The sequence below is a fragment of the Merops nubicus genome, unplaced genomic scaffold, assembly GCF_000691845.1.
Source record: "Merops nubicus isolate BGI_N331 unplaced genomic scaffold, ASM69184v1 scaffold12400, whole genome shotgun sequence".
In the NCBI taxonomy this organism is placed as follows: Eukaryota; Metazoa; Chordata; class Aves; order Coraciiformes; family Meropidae; genus Merops; species Merops nubicus.
This window is the reverse complement of record NW_008582255.1, coordinates 54,947-75,620: the sequence shown is the minus strand read 5'-3', so window position 1 is coordinate 75,620 and position 20,674 is coordinate 54,947. Positions and strand designations below refer to the sequence as shown.

The window sequence follows — 20,674 nt, the reverse complement described above, 5'->3', positions numbered from 1 at the left end:
CTTTCTTGTCCAAATTTGATTTATACCTTTGATTTAAGATAATTATTGGTATTTTAAAAGTCTAATGGTTAGTAATGGCAGAGACATCATTATCTGTAAGTGCAGATGTCCCTAAGTTGCAGGAAGAATAATTTCTTAGGATCTTCATGGAAAAATTGACCTTCTCCCAGAAGATGTAAAAGAGCTATTCTCTTTTTGTCTCGGTCAAGCAAATATCAGCAAAACTTAAAAGCAAAAGGACTTCAGAAGACCAAAATTGGAAACTCTTTTTAAATAGTAACCTTTTTTTTTCTGGTCTTTCACATAATGTTGTATAAGAGCAGCTAGTTTTTGTAGGCTCTGAACAACGTAGCTCTAGGGTCAGGTTTACCAGTCTAGGGGGACACGTACGTCGTGATGGTGGCCTTCCATAGGCATAAATACATCACTGCTACAGGAGGGAGCTGGGGGGCTGTTGTAGCTCAGGGACTGAGATCCACACAGGCGCTGGAAGAGCCACTGGCTCACCTGGCATCGTGTGGGAAAGGGTCCTGCCTGCGTGTGGGGCAGGGTTGCAGTGTAAGAGTGTGCTACTGAGTTTGAGTGGGCAAGGGCATGTCACACGCGTGATGATTGCCACAGGTTTTTTTTCTCAGATTTTACACACAGTCTCTTTCTTCTTTACCTTCATTTTGTAAAGGTCCTGCATAGTTTAATAAAGCACTGGAAGTGTGGCTGATCCTTATTTCTGTTCATTCTCACTGCAAAGCTTAACTCTTCTGAATTTGTACTTTGGGTTTCAATTATATGAATTTGTATGTCTTTCAATAAACACTATCTGCTTAGTTTGGGTTGGGGGGTGGGATTCGTTGGTTTTGTCTTTTGCATTTGCCACAATGTTTAATTATTGGTATTATTTTGTCTGGTGTAGTATGTGTTTTGAGTTAAATTTTGCCAGACTAGGTGTCTGATCTCATCCAAGTTGCTTTGTTCATTACAGGGGCAGTTAGAATTTCAGATGCAGAATAAGTTGAGTTTTGAGTTAATTTCTCTCAGAGTAATAATCTTATACTGCTGTTGAGAAGATCAACTGTTAAGATATTTTGCTTTAAAGAGCCTAAATTGGCATCACTTCTGGTAACTTTATTTGGAATGGTGTTTGTTTTGGCTTTTAAAATACAACTGTATTGCACAAGTTATAGTCAACTTTGTGCTATATCTACAAATTTCACACACCAAGTAAACAACCATTATGATACACTGTGTTATAAAGAGTACCACTGTATCCGAACTGGTGCTGTCTGTTTTCATTCTAATAGCAGTAATTGTACTGAACCACCATAATCTTAATTTTGCATTTTGTTTGAATAAGCAAACATACAGTTTCATTGTTGATAAAGTTTTTAAAACATCAAACCAACAGCTCTAACTTGCCTGGCTTTATTTTCAAGTGATTGTAATATACTTTAAAATGTGGCTAAATCAATGTTTCATACTACAAAGAATAAAATAGGCTACAGAGCCAGTGCACTTTTAGTACACTTTGCATAAACATAAACTATTTTTCTAAGTTTTAAAGACCTTAGCAGTTAAAAAAATATTACCAATATTAGTAGAGAACACAGGTAGAAAGAGTAAGAGATTTAGAGCTGCAGTGAACTGAAGCACGCCTCTCAGAGGTAAGGATCTCTCTAATTCTAGAAATATATGAGAGTAACAGATCTTCGTTGGCTTTCAGATGTCAAATTTACATTTCTGTCCCGTTCTGCATGTGAATGGCATTATGATGCCTGTACAAGCCCTTGTTTCAAGACGTGCAGGGACCCTTTGGGAAAAGTCTGTCAGGAAGTTCCAAAGTAAGTACCTGTGTTTTTATGGAGAAGTATCTCATCTGGGTAACATACTTACGCAGCATGATAAGGATATGAAGGACCAGGTGCAGGCTCAGTCTAAAAGGATTGTATTCTTGTATAAGGAGGGAAGTGAAGTAGAACAGAAATGGAATAAAACCTGCTGTGGCAGCTACATGACAGTGACATTTCAATTGTTGTGCAAGTATTGTCAGATTCTGGCATGACTGCTGGATTTGTAACTTTGATGCTGGGGGGCATTATTATAGAGTATTAGTAAAGAGAGGTGATGACAAGTGTTTTTTCAGAGAGTTGTGCCTCTGCTTTTCATTCTGGCATTACAACGGCCATGTCTGTCCTTGCTTTTTCCTGCCTATTGGAATCTTTGCAACTGGTAAAACTGGCATTTGGATTTTGGCATGTTTAGGATTTCCTTTTAGCATTCCCTAGGGATCCCATGGCTGTTAATTTCAAAGGCCAAGTATTGTGGAGTTCATGCTTTAGTTTAGATCCAAGTGAGGATGGAAGCCACAGCAATGAGATTTTGAAGGAGTACACTGAGGTAATGAGAACTAAGTAGAGCAAGACTTTTCTACTTAAAAATACTTCATAAATAAATCCTGATTTCCTAAACTTAAATGCTTAATCCAAAAGATACTGTTCAATTAGTTAATACTAATTATTTTTCTTTCAGAGTGGAAGGATGTGTCCCTGCCTGTCCTCTCAATATGTTGCTGGATGAAGTCACTCAAAGATGCGTGTATTTTGAAGACTGTATGTTTGAAAAATTATATATATTATGTATGATACTTGGCTTATTAATTTCTTAGATCTTTAGTCAAATTTTCAAATATCAGTGATTAAACTTACGTACCTGTGACCTTAGTTGTATATTTAGTGAGCTCAAGATTCATATATTTTGGTTAAAATAATTTCACTCTTCAAAAATCTGAGACAGATTTTAAACCAAGAAAGGCATTCTTTCTTCATAAAACATTTCAGTAACATTAGATGTGGAGCAAATGATTTAATGCATTTTTAACTTGTCTATAAATGTTAGAAGTTTAAAGGCAACTGAAAAGGTTAGAGTTTTATATAACCACCTATAATTCTGCTAGTTTTATGACTATAATTATTCATTAATTTTGGACTATTGTTTGTGTCTGGTTTCAGGCATTGAACCTGCAGATTATAATCTCCCTTTGACACCTAGCATTCAAACACCAGCCGTTTCATCAAGTACAAGTTTGGCAGTGATCAGTGAAGTCATAACTTCATTTCCTGAACCAGAAGCAAAGGACATGGAAACAACACTTGCTTCAAAATTGAAACTCACTGCAGTTACAGGGAAAACTGCAGTCTCAGCTGCTACATCTAATGCAACACTTCCAACCATAATTTTGTCATCAAATATTTCTTCACAGTCAACAGAAATGACATCTGGGAGAAGCACTACAGCAGTGTCCAGGACAACAGGATCTAATGTAAGCTTGTCTTCTCCTGTTGGCATTTCTTCATTGTTCCCATCTACTCTCAGTTCAGAAACTTCCATGAAGATACCTCTGATCAGTAGTGGTTCCACTAAACTATTGAGGGCTACAGAACCTCAGGCAGTAACTACTACACATGCAGTGACTACAGGCACAGAATCAGAAACCAAAACAATTGCTACTTTTATTTTTACTGGGGCACCGCTTACACTTAGAACAACAGAAATGCCAGTCAAAACAAAAATGATGGAAATATCAGAAATAGCCACAAGAACACTTCCCACAAAAGAAGCACAAGTAAAACCAGAAGGACTTACAATGTTTATGCCCAGTCCATTTGAATCAAGAACAGAAAAAACTACAGCACATCTACCCCAGCCTTCCACATCACCCCCTCTGAGCATGCCTTCTTATACACCACCAGTTAATCTAACAGGAACTTCAGGAGGGATGAATACAAGCCTAGGACAGCCTTTTACCACAGCAGCTAATGTTACAGTAACATCATTTGCTCCTGTGATCACTACTTTGTTAAAACCAGCATCTTCAGCAACAACAGAAGCAGAAATTGTTTTAACCAAACAAAGCCTGAGGACTACATTATCACCAACATCCACACCAACTATTTCATTAGAAAAGGCAATGACGGAATCTCCTGTTGAAATGGTTCAACACCTGGCTGGTACTGCAGAGGTACCTTTCACTACAGTTCTAGGTCCAAAGGCAACAACTTCACAAACTCAGGAGACATCATCAGAAACAACTTTGTTATCATTTACAGTTCATACAAAGGAGACTCCCAAAACAAAATCTCATGTGGAGCACATGCCAAGTTCCTATTTCCCTCCATATTCACTGCATCCTAGTTCTACAACTGAAAAATCCATCACTCTTTCTACAGAAAGACCTTCAGTGTCTGTTCCTACTCCTGCTTCTCCAGCTTCCGGTGAATTAAAAAAAACATTTAAAACTGTTTCAACTACAGGATATCCCTCATATACAGTTTTAAACACAACAGAGTTCCTGACGACATTATACACTAAATACCCTGTTGTAACTGAGGTAACATCCAAAATAACATCTTCTGAATCAGGAGCAGTGTCAACTTTGTTTTCTGGAAAAACATCTACCAAATACAAGTCAACTCTGGTTTCAAGTACAGCAAAGACAAGCACTTCAGCATATTCAGGTAGTGAATATTCATCGAAAGAAACCACCACACTTCCTTTTGTAGCTACAGAAGAGGAGTCGGCTCGAAGAACATTGGTCACTGGATCTCCACTTCCTCTTCTTAGTGCAACTGAAACCACATCATTGACAACCCAGCCAGATAAATCACAAATGGAAAGGTTTACTAGCATCTCTACCAGAAAGTCATCTGCTTCCCCTTTTTCAACAAGTTCTCTAATATCTTTAAACATTTCTCTCCCTTCACTACCATCATATGCAAAAGAAATGTCTTTGACAGGTCTCAGTCCCATGCATACATCCTATGATGCCAAAGAAAAATCAACTCTGTCTTCTTCTATTGTACTTCCAGTAACAAAGTCTTCTGCCACTTTCTCCACCTCTCAGTATCTAGCAGATAAATCGGTTTCTTCGCTTTCTTTAACACAAATGATACCAGAAGCAACAACCACAACAGCATTGAAATCTACAGTCCCAAGTATAGCAGATACAGTAAAATTTACAGCAGTCACAGCTCAGCCATCCTTTCCTCCATCTTCAGTGGGCCCCTTCTCTCAGCAAACATCTTCAGGAGATAAACCTTCAGTACAGACCACAAAGACCATGGTTATACCATACTTTTCTACTCAGAAGGCTATGGAACTTGGTCGTCAGACTTCTGAGCCTTCATTGTTAAGCCAAAGCACCACCTCAGTTTACCAATATCCTGCAGAAACTCTAACAAAATCCACTGGTGAGCCACAACGTGTCTTTGGCACAACTGAAGCTACAGTAGAATTAACTTCTTCATACTCCTTAATCACCTCTCTACCTGAAGGCATTCATTCAAGTATGTTACCTACCTCAGTAGGTCCTACAGGAGTTATTTTACCAACTGAAAAAGTGTTGCATTTAACTGATTCGGTCACACAGCCACATGTATCAAGAACATTGTCTGTTTTGCAGTCTACAGTCCCAACTAGAACAACAGCTGATTTGATTTTTGGCACCAGAGTTCTGCCTTCCTCGCCAGAAGTGCATGCAGCTTCTTCTTTAACGACGATTAAAAAAGAGGCAGTTCCTTCATTTTCCACACAAAAGGCAAGTACTGGTCTAAAATTGACACAGCAGGCCTTGTTTACTGAATCACTTGATTCAAGTCAAACATCTGAAACAGCTACAGCTTCATTGGAATCTCAGTCAACCTCTTCATCAGCTTTGTTAGCAGAAACAACCAAAATTCCCATTGTGATGGTGAGTGAGCCATCTGTGTCGACAAGCAAAAGTGGTACAGAGAGAACTGTGGCATTGCCTGAGCAAGTCACACTGCCAGCCACCACCTATGGGCCCACGTCTCCAGCAAGTACAGCGTTGTCAGCTATGGCCCGTTCATCAGCTGCAGCTTCAGCCTCTTCAGTGATAAGCAGCACTGGGCAAAATGTTAGTATTGTATCAGTAACTTCAGGCAAAGCAGACGCAGTAACAGAATCCATCACAGGCTTTGTGAAGCCCACCTATTTTTCTGTTACTTCAGAAGCAAAAGGAGCCATGCCCCTTGATACAGGAAAACCTGAAGAGCCAGAATTAACAACGGAAGTCCGAGCTGTCCATACTCAAGGTGCTGTCATTACCCCAGAAACACCTCAGACATTTTACTCTCCATATTTCACAAAAACAACAGCAATTCCTTCTAATGCAAGTGCATCAGTTCTGTCCACTATACATTCATCCTCTGAATCAAAACCTTTTCCCTCTATAGCTGCATCGTCAGTCAGTACTACTCAAACTTCAAAACCTGAAATATCATCTGAGCTACAAATGCCTTCTGTGAGTTCACTGCTAGTGGTATCTGACCATCCAAATGATACAACAGCTCCATCAGTTTCTGGTTTTGCCTCTGTATCTACCAAACCGCTTCATGGCTTGACTACAACATTTTCTGATGAACTGGCAACAGCTGAAGCTGTGTCAGGAGTCACAGCATCAGCTTTTATGCTGCCTAGAGAAACAGCAACTCTTCAAACTTGCACAGTGAGTAACTATAAATATTTATCTGTTCCATTTTAAGTTTTTCTTGGTTACTTTTGCACGCTGTTAAAAAAGAAAAATCGAGCGCCATACATTGTGAGTGTTGTCAGTGCATACGTTGATCTTTAGGATTTAGAATACCTGTATCAAACAGGGAGCTCTGTTACTTTCTCAATTACATCTGAAGCTGTGCATAATGGTTTTTGTAAGTGTTAGAAACCAGTGTTTCAGGTGTCAGTTTTCTGAGTGTGACTGTCAGAAGAATTTTTTTGGGGAGGGGAGAGGGGAAGAATATGCTGCTTAACATTGCCCAACGACAGTTTTTTGTCACGTTGTCCTCCTTAACAGGGATCTCTGGAAAGACATGCTTTATTTCTACTTGTGTCCTTCCGTGCTTCTCCCTCTCAACTGTTCTTCCTGTAAAGCTGACAATTGCATCGTGCTGTTCTCTGCTTTACAGCCTGACAGCAGTTTTTAAGTTGTCCTCAGAATGACTGGATTTTCAAAAGTGCTCTTCACGTCTTGCTTCCATCAGTGTCACAGAGATTCATAAGTATTCTGTACCTGAAGAATATGAGCACCTTTTTTGAGCAAATATTCTATAATGTTGTGATACCATCTTGGTAAGAATGGTAACCTATGTCTTTTATTAAATATGCCTTAGCCCATTACAGACACTGAGTGCATAAAACACATTTGCTTGGATGGACAACTGATCCAAGTTAATAAGTCACAGACCTGCCCGTACAATACAACTCAACCCAGCTGTGGAGTTTTAGGATTTGCTACTCAAATGAATGGTGACAAATGCTGCCCAAAGTGGGAATGTGCATGTAAGTTTTAATTATGCAGTACTTTTCAAGTGAATTTAGGTAACAGTTTAATGCATGTGTAAGAAGGCTAAGAACTGACACTTCTATACCATGGTGTAGAAACACAAGATGCCTATTGTATGGGTTGCTTGTTGCCTAATGCAATTTCTAGTTCTAGTTCTACATCCAGGGAAATTAAATCAACATGTTCATTTCATATAGGTTATCCCTCCAGCTTTAGATATCTGCAGTGGACGTGTCCAGGTCTGGCTTAGGCCCATCTTGTCGTCTTTTTAATCAGAGGACACACAGTCAAGACAGACAGTGGATTTTTGGTTCATCTTACATCTACTTCAGCATGAGAAAATTCTATACACTCGGTTAACTGGCTCCATTAACAGTTTTGGGGACTCAGAAGCATAGTTGTACTGTAGTCACTCCCATCAGTTACCTTGAATTGGGCAGAAAGAATCCAAACCTTAAAGGAAATTCAATTTAGTCTGTAATAGCAAAGAAAGGATGAAGAGAAGCAATGAAAATGTCTGCTTACACACTAGAGTTTGAAGTAAGTATTTGGAGTAGAACTCCAAACCCTTTGAAACACAAAAGCTTTAGCAATAAGATTGGGAAGAAGGAAAATTTTCATGTGAGCTTTCACCTCAGGAACAAGACTAGAAGGGAGCTAAGGCTCCGGCATCAAACACTGTCATTCATGGGTTTTTGCTGGTTTGGGACTTGTAACAATTACAAACTTTGCTGGCAAGAACTGTAGGAAAGTAACTGATGGCAGAGGAGTGCAGGATGTCCAACTGAAATATGCAGGATTTGACTCTGCTGTCCTTTCACAGAGATGCAACAGTATCAAATATAGCTGAAAATAAGCACTGCATATATGAAACTCTAGTAAGCTAGTTAATCCTATAAAATATATTGTTTTATATACTTATTTTGTAATGTTTACAGAAATGATAAAATCAGTTAGAAAAACCAGTTAATTTATTTTTGTTTTTCTTAGGTCGTTGCACAATTTTCTCTGATCTGAGCATTGTAACCTATGATGGAAATCATTTGGCTTTATTCAAAGAAGCATCCTACATTGTTAGTCAAACTCAAGATGAAACTATAACTGTCCATGTCCTTGACTGTAGAACGGTAACTAACATTTATCAGCTAACAAATGGTGTTCAGTACTGCTAATAAGATGTGTCTTAAATGAAAGACCACAGTAATACAGCATAATTGTGGTGAATTATTCACTTTTGCACAATACCTATGCATTGTACTTGCACTTCAACAACACTTATGAGTTGTGTAGCAGTTTATTACCTGAATTTATATGCATAATTCCTTCTGAAACAGCAGGAAGGTGAGCAGTAGGTCCATGTTATCTTATGTGTGAAATAGAGAAGGTGGTGATAGATAAGTGGATGTATAGTCATTGTTCTCTGCTATGAAAGCCTGGTAATTTTGATGTCCATAATAATATCCATCACAAAGTTTGGTCCCAAGTAATACCTTATGGAAGTTAATTCTGGAAGCTCAATATAATATGAAAAAAAAAGATCTGGTTATGACTTTCAGATTTGTTTTCCTGTTGAATTTGGTGTTTTCTGTTTTGTTCAGCACCTTGTAGCTCAGGAAGTATGTACATATTTCGGATCCATTACTTTTGTACAGTATGTATATTGTATAGATTCAGCATTCCCAACCTTGTTCATGCTCACTTTCAAATATGTAGTTCATATTTTTCTGTGTCTGAACAGCTAGTCAAGTGTTGCTTTTCTTTTTTTTTCCCCTGAAACACTTTATTTCTGTTGTGATTTCGAGATTGGGTGATACATCACAGTTGCTGAACAAAATGAGATTGCAGTATTTTTTTTATTTTGCAGGAATTCTGTCCAGATGAACTTCGTAGTCCAGACTTGAAACTGCAATCAGCAGTTTTCCTCTTTTAAAAATATACTTCTGAAAAATCCTTAATGTTCCAGTACCTAAAGCAAATAAACAGCTAATACACCAAGATTTTGCATATTACAATTATGGTTGATGTATTTTTATTTTCTCTACAGAGTAATACAAGTTCAACATCTTTGTGCCTGGCAATGTTGAATCTAACCTATGTATCAAACCAAATTATTATCAATCGTTTAAGTAGAAAAGTAAGTATTTTGAGGGTTCATTCTTTAACTTCTAGGTATCATCTTACTTCTGCAATCAGCTGCCTTCTCATGTGGATACTGAAGGAGCATTGAGTGGGACACAACAGGTCATATAATTCATTGTTCCAACTTAGTAAACTGCTAATAAATTCAAAGAAATAAATTGTGATACAAGGATGGTTAACAGGGCAAGTTGCAGATCAGGTCACATAAACTGTGAGTCAGTATCTGTGTTATCTTTGTGGAGGTGAGCCTGACTTCTTTTGAAATTAGTTATGAGTTAGGTTCCTAAGCTGCTGAGAATCTGGCATTAGTTCTACCTACAGCACTTGATACCTGACACTTAACCTCTTTTCTGTGTATATTTAGATAACAGTAAATTCAAGATTTGCTTGGCCAACTGTTAGGAAATACGGATACAGAGTTGAGGATTCGGGCTTCAAGTATGCAGTTGAGACACCAACAAAAATCAGAATTCAGTGGTTTCACAGCACAGGTGTGATGATTATTGAGTTTAATAGTACCAGAGAACCACGAGCTTTGGGACTATGTGGTAAGTACAGAGTAGTGCAAGAAATAAAGGTATTCAGATGCTTTGCTAGGCAGGCACATTTTCCTAAATATATAAACTCTGTTTTCCAAGATCTGACCAAAACCAGTTATTGCAGGTCATTGCAAAGTTTAAGATACCATTAAAATTAAATTACTATTAATTTTAATTGTTGAAATTATGTTTATTACCTATCCATGCAGACACTTTTTACCCATAGTGCTGCTTCTAACTGCAAGCTGTTGTAATCACAGGCATGACTGCTGTAACCAAACCCAGAGAAGTGGGACAGGCGTAAGTCCGTGACGTCAAATAACGGCACGCGGATTTAGTGTTTGATACCCAGCTGATAGGAAGCAATATGTGCTATTTGCAGTTTCTAAAGGTCAGAATTCACAGGAAATGTTCACTTCAGAGAATGACTCTTGATTTATCTGTTGGAGGAAGTAGTTCAGAGGGAATTTCTTAATAGTACTGGGTTAAATAACCATCTTGTTGCACTCTGTTAACTCTGCTCAATAGTTTCACCTGGTTTCTTTCTTCTAAAAATCGTAGCCTTGAATAAGCTCTTGGTGCTATAGTTTTTGCAAGTGTGTATTTGTTAATGTAAATCCCTACTGTGATACCTAAATCTGTAAATGTATCTGCTGCAAATTGGAGCTGGAAACCAGCGTTACAGAGTTCATATAATTACAGTGGATATCTTTCCAGTTCCAGAAAGGGCAAATGCCTGTAGCTCAGTATCGAATGCCAGAGCTAGCTCAGTCCAGTTCCAAGTCCTGCAGACAGTAATGTGCTTCTCACAAAGGAGGAGATTTTGAATTTACTGCTCTTTTGAAATTGGATTATTACCTATAATTTGTCCTAACTTCTGTTTTCAACTTCATTCTTGCTGCATTTGGCTAATTGTTATTGTAATTAAATCAAACAGAAAAAAGAATGTAAAGACTTTTTTTTTTTAGTGAGCTTGATTCAAGTTGTCCTGAGAGTCTCTTCTGCTGTTACCTGTTCGATTACTCTGATAAGGAGAATTTGGGAAGACTACATTCCCAGTTTGCAAGGCAATTTGTCTAGATGACAACACATTTCTGTGGATAGTGTTCCAAGTACAACTTTTTCAGAGAATGTGCTATATCTCTCTGGCATTCATCTCTGACTGGGATTCTCTGCATAAAACTGCCTGCACAGTGCTGTCTGGTGCAACTTACCAGAGCCTGTTTTAAATAAGCTGGTTGTACTGCACCTTCTCAGGGTAAATCAGTCTACCCTCATCTCCTGTGATTTCTGTGTCAGTCTGCTTCTTGTATTTGAGCTTTCTTAGGTGTCTTTTAACTCAACTGCAGTATTGGCAGATCCTGATTTCTCAGCAGCATGGAAAGGGTAAAACTGAAGACACCATTAGAGTTTTGTAGCACAAGCATCCTTTGGAAGGATCTGTGTCAAAGACAGCAGTGTCTTTTGTAGTTGAAGGATCAGGCAAATGTAGTAACTGGTGAAGAGCTGGTGTAGGAGATGACAAATGAGAGCAGGGAGCATGGACATCTCTAAGCAAAACTGGTGGAAGAGATCACAAGCACGTCAGTTTTAGCTGCAGCCAGATCCCACTAAGCCAATGTGAAGCCTTAGTTTTGCACTGTTGCTATACATGGAGGTGCTTTGTAACCTTTTTTTAAAAATCAGCCTTTGTTTAGCACTTGTGCAACTGTGGGCTAAAGTTTGTGCTATAACTGGGCTGTCTGAACAGCTCTTTGATAGACAATAGATTTCCATTCATAGATGCATCTTTACTTTTGCTTTGCTTAATTTTTCTGAATTTTGTGTATTTTCATCCGAAGACTTTCTATGTCAATTGAGGTTCGTGATGCTGTCATGTTGTATAAGTTATTAAAAAGCTATGTACTTGTTAGAATATTCCACTTCAAACATAGTTTAGAATGAACCATGCATTGTTAATCTGCTTTTTTCTTTTGTTAATGCACAGGGTTTTGTGATGGAAGCTTGGAAAACGATCTGATGCTGCCCAACAGGACAGTTTTAAGCAAAAGCAGTGCTCCATCCACTTTTATAGACAGCTGGCAAGTGCCAGACACGTTAAAGTATGTTGGAGAAGACAGGCATCAGGAAACTAATTGTTCAGTCATGGACTGCTCAGAGTGCTTAAGAATGGTGTTGAACCAGACCTTCAGCAGCTGCCATCCTTATGTATGTGAACGATTTTGGAAGCTTACATTTTGAGAGATGCAATTCTGATATAACTTCATATACTTGATAATTTCATTAATGTGAAACTGCATGTAACCAGGTCTGTAGAATGAGATGGTTACTTTCTTGTGTCTGTAGGTGCAAGGTAAAAACAGTTGAAGAGTGTGCCAGCTTGATAGGAGAGTTAAATAAGCAACTACCACTTTCAGAATTCATAACATATGTTAGTTTTGACAGTATAATCTAATTTGTAAACCAGTCCCAGCTACTTAAATTGTATCAGTATGATGTAGAGCGAAGTAAAACAGGATGGGTTTAGGATTTAATTAATCCTTAAGCATTCAGTAATTTAACAAGTTCCAAACAGCAATAAGTAATCTGAGAACCTGCATTCTCAAAGGCTCTGGAGACAGGGAGGTCCAGCTTAGAGAGATGAGGGTAGAACAGAGCATTTAAAGCAAACCTAAAGCAAATAACAAACTGTGCAAATAAAGTATTTCTTTCTGATCATATGAGTACCTTTACTATTTCACCTTCTGCATATTGTTGAGTTTGATGAAGAAGAGGCCAAAAACAGACATCCTGCCTTCCAGTGGAAAAGCTCTATTAGTTCTTGCCTTGATGCTTACAAGTGATGAAATTGAGGACTATAAGGATGTCAACATTCAGGAAGACTTACTTTTAAATACTAGTAAACTCTCTTTTTACAACAATGAACTTTTAGCTTCCTTTGTAGCTGTTATGTAAAAAGGTCAATAGTTTTCCTACCTAGCTGGGTCTCAATGAAGGTGCAATATTTTTTATGTTCTTTGTTAGGTTCCACCTGAGTTATTCTGTGATATATGGGTTCAAGACACTGAGTACATCCGAAATCCATGCATTTCACTAGCTGCCTACGTGGCAATGTGCAACAAGTTTAATATTTGTATAGAATGGAGGAGCTCTGACTACTGTCGTAAGTACCCTGTGTGTATGCATACCTTAGTGTTCACAGAGACAAAATTTGCTTAATAAAAGTTACTGTAAGCTGAAAATACCAATGCATCTTGAGACCTCATGTGCATTGGTCACCATTGCTGAGACAATAAAATCAACATTTTTTAATGATACAATTCAAAGCAGTGTGTGCAGGAATCGGGATTGTTACAGCCATTTCACAGATGGAAATGGTAAGCTACAGAACCTTGCTCAGAAGCCTACCTCTGACTTAACCTAACTGTAGAAGTAAAATCTTCTCACTTGCAATGTAATGGTCATTGCATTTGCTTAATAAAAGTTACTGTAAGCTGAAAATACCAATGCATCTTGAGACCTCGTGTGCATTGGTCACCATTGCTGAGATAATAAAATCAGCATTTTTTAATGATACAATTCAAAGCAGTGTGTGAAAACGCAACAGAATTGGTTGTGGAAAGGAGGAGGCCACAGAAAGAAAGTTCTGTGGTACATTGATTTGGCAGTATCTGTGTCTTTGAAGAAGGGATTAGGGAAATGAAACAACTCTGAGATTAGATGGAAAGTAAGGAGTAAAACCTGAGAGTTTAGAGTATCCTGGCAGAAGACATCTTCCATAGCAATGTACTAAAATCTAAGGCCAAATGGTATCTGTGGTTCTCAGTAAGTAGAAAAATTGGATTAGAGCATCTCTTACGCTCTCAATGATTGCCTAGGAAAAGCCCTATGCAATGATAACACAGGGAAGTCTGTGGTGTCAGTGCTTGGAAAGGGAAAGACTAGTTGATGGTGAGAGATCCACAAAACCAAGAGAACGCACTGCACAGAAGTCATAAGTGCTGTCTTTTTGAGAAGTGATTTAGGGTGGTACATGTGTACAGGCTGTGTACAGGCATGTCCTAATGCCCTGCAAATAATAGTCATGGGATCGAAAGCTTTAAAACAGTCAATTAAAAAACAATCTGCAATTTCTATGGGTTTTACTAGCAAATAACTGTTTTAAAAGAGACCTTACAAAATATATCTGTAAATATAGGTGTGTATTCCACCCCTTGTGAAGGGACACATCACCTTCTTAACCTTTATACCACAGTGACCTCCGGTGGTGCCAGCCTAGCAAGAGAGAACTACTAAGTTGCATCTGGATTTTGTGGTCGCTATGTGCTGATATGCTGTAGACTGATTTTTAAAAGCCTGAGTTCTTCTGTTTACAGGGCTCTAACAGATATTTCCTGTGGGGCATTATGGCCATTTTTAGTAGTGAGGAGTTGAATAAAATCAACTTCGTCTCCCAATTAATCTTTAAAACCAAAACTGGAACCTTCCCTATTTTTGAGCAGACAGTCCCTTTATGAACTGGACTTTTGATTCCAGATGGTGTTGTTGTATGATTTAGGTATCATTACATGGTGAGGATCATATATTTTGGTAGTTCACAGAACTACACTGTGGCATTTGTCATCATTCTCTGCTATATTTATGCATCTTTAACCACTGTTTTCAACCAATGAAAGATCATGTTAAGTTTTCAACAGCAAAAATTAAATCAAAATGAGATGCTTTTTTGCTCTGTTCCTGCATGCACACATAACATGCCAATGAATTTACATTAATGGTACAAAGAATGTTACACTTAACCATGTTCTTTGACTTAATAATAACAAAAACACACAAGAAAGTGATTAATGTGGATATCTGCTAAATACAGTAATGAATTCCCACCATTCTTTATTATTTCATGTAAAACAATGCTGAATTTGCCTTTAGATACATATTTTTGTAATTGACAAAGCTTTGCCCTTTAGTAATCACTGTGTTTTCTCTAGCTACTGCAAGGTGTTTGGAATGATTCGGAACACTGTATTATTAATGTATGTAGTGTTTGCAAACACGATTGAAGTTTAAAATATGTTGTGTCAGCACTGTATGGTTTGATGTCTTTACTGCCAAAATGCAAACCATAGCCTGAGGAAATGTTACTACAAGAAGAGAAGTAAAAGTGCTTGCAACTTTCTTTTGTTTGAATTTGTCATGTGGAAGGTAACTGGTCTGTATAACATTTTGGGTTGGTAGATCCTACTCAATTGGCAAGCACAGGAAGTTGACAAAAAGGCAATAACATCTTCTCTTAGCTACTGCCTCCTGTGATTACAGCTTCAGAATGAGTGATTTGTTTATTTCCTTTCTAGCCTTCCCCTGCTCTGAAAACTTCTCTTATCAGGCTTGTATAGCTGCCTGTGAGGTTCCAGATACCTGTCAGAATAATGAAGTTGCTTCTCTGGACCTAGACTCCTGCTCAGTGTTGACAGAAGGCTGCGTCTGTGCGGGAGGGACCATCCTTCACCGAGCTCACACTGCTGTCTGTATTCCTGAAGAAAAATGTGGTATATTTAGATGTGATTTTCTTCCTTATTAGCTGCAAGTTGTTAGTCAGATATTCATTTCTAATAAGTCAAGTTCTGATGTGTGAGTTCTGCATGTCATTCACCTGAGGACTCTAGATATTCAGTGAGCAGTAACTGTACAGGTGAGCAAGCAGGGAATGTCCTTGTGATGTACAATTTTGCTCACCTGTCAGCTGGAGGATGCTCTTGAAAATGGAAGTTTTTGCTTAGGTTTATGCACTGTAGTATTCTCTTAGTCTTGGCCTCCTTTTCACCTAGACCTTTGCCAAGGCTCCAGCCTGTTGATACTAAATAGCATTCAAAAGCAGGCAGCATTAGTTAATTACAGATTTTTAATAATACATGTCCTATGTTCTTTCTGCCAGCATTTATATTTAATTTCTTTACAGTTCTGCCTGAGCACACAAACTGTGGACCGATACTTGATACTAACAACACAAACCTTAAAGTTGCAATTATAATAACAACAGATTACAAAAAGCACTGTAAAGTAATAATTCTTTTTGCCTGTGCAAAATGCAAAAGTAACTTCTTTTCAGATCAACAAAGGATTGGATTGGGATTTTAAGTTACTAGCTGTGCAGTGTGGGTACAAAACAAAGTGGAGGCCCTGATCCTCTGGAGGGCATTGAGTGTTTTGCTTTCCCATACAAAGCCTAAGACTGTCTCCTCTTTCACTTTTTTTGTGGGATGATGGAGATAGGTGATGCCTTTAAAACTCTGGGAGTTTTTATATGTCATAGATCCACACTTGCTGTTGAAGAAAATGGTGGTCAAAATTTGAAGTTAAAAGGAATTTTTTCTGTTTTCTGTTGTCCTGATCTAGCCTGTACAGACAGCTCGGGAGCACCTCATGCAGTAGGTGAGATCTGGGAAACTTCTTTGAGCGGATGCTGTAGGCAAAAATGTGTTGACAGTGAGACCATTATTCCAGTGGAGTACAACTGTTCAGATACCCACACCTTAGACTGTCAGCGATTTGCAGAAGTCGCCCTGCTTGTTCCTGGTGATCAGATGTGCTGTCCTCAGAAGATCTGTAGTAAGTATTCCTTAGTGAGTATGAGTACTGCCCACTAGAACATACAGATAGCCTTTCTCTGTGGTTTGTTTTCCTGTTACATCCTTCTTTTGAAGTGAATGGAAATGACTTTGATTTGAATTTGCAGATTATGTAGAAAACTTTAGAAACTTTGTACTATTTAGCTCAATATCCAGTAGGTTTTTGGGGAGAGGTAGAGAGAGGGGACAAGGGTTAAAAGGACTGAAATAGCACTGTGTTTATGTGGATATGAATTGTGTTTCTCTCTACAGTAGAGGCTACTGATTTTTTTTTTATATCCAAATACAAATAAATTATATAACTAATTCTGAGATAAAGATTAGATGATTGTTTATCTAATTTACAAAGTGAGCAGTAAGAAAAGGATATAAAAGCTTTTATTTTTTTAATCCTTATCTAGCTTAGAAAGTCTATCTTCAAAAAGAAATTGCAATCTGTCTCCATGTTTTGAACACCTAGGATGATGTTACTGTGTTTTCCATGGGAATTTTTGTTTTGTTTTCTTTTTTAAATACTCACAAGGACTCATCTCTCATTTAACTTTGCCTCTATGGAGAGTGTTGCATCTGAAGAAGCCAGATGTTTCTGAAGATTGCCTTGGGTGTTTCTGCTAGTTTGTTGTGGTTTTCCTCTGCATGTGATGCATGGTGTAAAATGTGATGCATTTAAGGTATCACACTGCAAATAACTGCTTGCCACTGCTCTGCTCAACTTATAAATGCATATAATAGTTTACAAGTTTGTTTGTTTGTTTTTCCCCTTTATGTAACAGTTTGTAATCAGAGCCTCTGTGAACCCCTAATCCCTGAGTGTAATGGCTTGGAAAAGCTGGTCACTTACTACAATGAAAAATCCTGTTGTCCCGACTATGTTTGTGGTAGGTTTCTTTTGAAAAGGTAAAAAAGTTCACTCTGTAAAATATATTCAGTAAACTAAATAGATGAACTTAGAAGCAAAGAGATAATTAGTGTAGATGTCATTGTTACTATAGCCATTTACAAAATTCTCTGTCATCCTAAAGCTGTTGGTCTGTGCCTCAGTTTGAGCAGATGTAGTGATGGAGTCTAATGATCAAGTGAGAATGTCTTTGTCTCTTGCAATACGAGGTGAAAGTTTTTCTTAAGTATCTTGTAGTATTTCTCTGCTCTGTGTGGCCATTATTTAGGGATATAGCATAACAAAGGAGGAATGCTGTATTTTGTACAAAGAAATAAATTTGTTGTACTTTTTTCAGAATGTGATCCAGAAAAATGTGAACCAGTGGAGCAGATGCCAAGCTGTCGAGATGATCAGACACTGATTGCTGCTCGGGTGGAGAGTACCTGCTGCATTTCCTACATATGTGGTACAGTGTCTTGGCTGGCTGAGAATATAAGTGGTTTTGCATATGCAATGGTATCTACTACTGTATTGCCAGTTAGGTCTCCTTGCACTTCCTTTAGCTCTCTCAACGTTGAAAGGCTTGAAAGTGGCTAAAATAAAGAAGGGTCATTAAGTTTACAAAACAAAAGAAATGGCAACAATCATCAAGAGTCAAAAACCAGCTTTTTCCCCCTGAGTATAGTATTCTTGGTCATGTTGAGGAGTGGTGGTAGAGTCCACGGGTGAGGGAGTTGAGGGCTTTTGAGAGACTGTCCATATACAGTACAGGGACTACCTGCATGAGTATTTTATCTGAAAGAAGACTGAAGTTACATGTGTGTTCTTTCTCCCTATGTCCTGTTGTATCAGCTATGGCTCATCTTCATCAATGGTAAATATCCCATATAAGAGCATTACGCAGATTTTTTGTTAAGTTCTTTTGACATTTGGCCTTTAATGATTTAATTCAATAAGAAAATTGTATTTTTTGCATCAATATAGGAGTTCTGATGTTACCATGCAGTTGTTTTCTGTATGATAATGTGACAGTGAAGTCCTATTAAATTCACTCTATTTTTGCACGTAGATACCTGTAAATCAAAACCTGTCATCCTGATTAGCTCTTCCATGTGCAAAAATTTGAGCATTAAGTGAAAACTTGAATGACACTTCTGTCAGTTACAGTAATCAGGAGGTCACTTTGATCATTTGATAGTGATGTGCTGTGTTTAACTCTTCTTGCTGTCTGCACAGCATCCTTCTGTCTCTTTTGAAATAATGAATCTTTGCAGTGTATGTATTGAAAAGTGTCTGATGTGGTTTGCATGTGTGTTCTAGTGGGAGGGTAACACTGGGATCACAGGAGATGCCCTTTTTTTGGGATCAAAAATCCTGTAATTCCGGCAGAGGAGCATTCCTGAAAACAACAGGGTGACTTCATAGGAGAGAAAAATCTTGAAGAAATTGTCATAACAGAAAGGAAGAGAAAATACTGTTTGCTGTGATCTGACTCACAAACAATGTATTCATTCTGTATAGCAGAGGACATAGAAAAGGCAAGCTGCACTGAAAACTAGTCTCCTGTATAGGGACTACAAGGGATGAACGCAATCGATCTCTGTTCTCTCGTATATCTCTGTGACAAACTTAAGGACATGCTTCCTAGGCAGTAGTAAAAATTCTTACTGTGTTTTGGATTTAAATAACTGTTTTTTCCAGCATGCGGGCCTTGCTCTGATCAAATACCCAAATGTCAAGAAGGAGAAGTTCTTATTGTGGATGGCAACACTACAGAGAGCTGTTGCCCTACATACCAGTGTAGTAAGTTCAACTTGATTTTGATATTTTAAGTAATGAAGAACATGTCAAATTTACAGTGTGGATGTTCAGTGTCAGAAATGGTGAATTAGAGATACAGTTCCACTTGTGCATATAAGCAAGATATCATCTGTAGTCCTGAACAAATAGTCTTTGCTTTTTAAACTTCTTGTGCCTAAATCATTATCTGAATACCTTTATCATGGAGACAAATTAATAATTTCAGGCCCCAAATTCTGGAGATTTAAAACTGTTTTCAATATTTCCCTAGGGTAGTTATATTCCATGCTACTACCACCTAACGATTGATGGCTAACTGATGGCTAATGATTAAATTCTGATTATTAGTCTTTTCAAGTGATATATTCTAAAGGTATTTATTATGAATAAGTAATTTGTTACCTCTTGATTCATATTTCTGATCATTAAAATATGACAACCTTGTGTTTAGTGGACTTTGTTTTTCTTAATTTCAGTTTGTGAAATACATCGTTGTCCTGAATTCAGGTGTGTGGTAGGCATGTCTTTGGTGGAGGTGTGGAGCCCAGAGAAGTGCTGCCCCTTCCGGAGATGTGGTAAAATGGTTTTAACTGCCTTAGACAATAAGATACTGACAAGAGCTTTGACTTCTTGGGTTTAAGTCTGTTTTCAGCCAGCTATACCTTTGTTATCTGCTCAGGAACAAATGATATAGAAAATTAATCTCAAAAGCCACCTATAAATCTGTTTTTTCTTATTTGACAAGGGCAATAGCATACTGTAGAATTTGCCTATCCAAACCAGGTGACTTGAAAATTTTGTAAGAGTTAGTGTACTGGGTTTGAGTAGCAAGGTTTTGGTAACAGGGGTGCTACAGGAGTGGCTTCTGTGAGAAGCTGCTGGAAGCTTCCCCCATGTCTGATAGAGCCAATGCAGCTGGCTCCAAGATGGACCTACTGTTGGCCAAGTCCATTAGTGATGGGGGTAGCACCTCTGGGACCACAGATTTAAGAAGGCAAAGAAGTTGCTGTGCAACTGGGCAACTACAGCTGAAGAGTGAGAATATGAGAGAGAGACAACTCTGCAGGACCGAGGTCAGCAAAGGAGGGGGAGAAGGTGCTCCAGATGCTGGAGCAGAGATTCCCCTGCAGCCTGTAGGGAAGACCATCATGAGGTAGGCCATCCTGCTGCAGCCCATGGAGGTCCACAGTGGAGCAGATACCCACCTGCAGCCCCATGCCAGAGCAAGTGTTTGCCTGAAGGAGGCTGTAACCCTGTGGGAAGTCCTCACTGGAGCAGGCTTCTGGCAGGACCTGTGACCCCATGGAGAGAGGAGCCCACACTGAAGCAGGTTTGCTGG

General features: G+C 38.4%; 1 protein-coding gene across 1 annotated transcript in view; it reads left to right on the top strand.

The window, feature by feature from the left end:
* The window catches only part of OTOG (otogelin), a 91,327-nt gene that overhangs the window by 58,641 nt on the left and 12,012 nt on the right, over positions 1-20,674 (top strand). The window contains exons 32-47 of the mRNA XM_008937156.1: positions 1,718-1,835; positions 2,524-2,603; positions 3,003-5,324; positions 6,246-6,517; positions 7,179-7,347; positions 8,342-8,478; positions 9,396-9,485; positions 9,855-10,038; positions 12,017-12,237; positions 13,054-13,192; positions 15,381-15,575; positions 16,423-16,635; positions 17,429-17,533; positions 17,891-18,001; positions 19,237-19,338; positions 19,812-19,910. Of these exons, the coding sequence (XP_008935404.1) occupies positions 1,718-1,835; positions 2,524-2,603; positions 3,003-5,324; positions 6,246-6,517; positions 7,179-7,347; positions 8,342-8,478; positions 9,396-9,485; positions 9,855-10,038; positions 12,017-12,237; positions 13,054-13,192; positions 15,381-15,575; positions 16,423-16,635; positions 17,429-17,533; positions 17,891-18,001; positions 19,237-19,338; positions 19,812-19,910 (4,557 nt within the window). The remainder of the gene's footprint in view (positions 1-1,717; positions 1,836-2,523; positions 2,604-3,002; positions 5,325-6,245; positions 6,518-7,178; positions 7,348-8,341; positions 8,479-9,395; positions 9,486-9,854; positions 10,039-12,016; positions 12,238-13,053; positions 13,193-15,380; positions 15,576-16,422; positions 16,636-17,428; positions 17,534-17,890; positions 18,002-19,236; positions 19,339-19,811; positions 19,911-20,674) is intronic.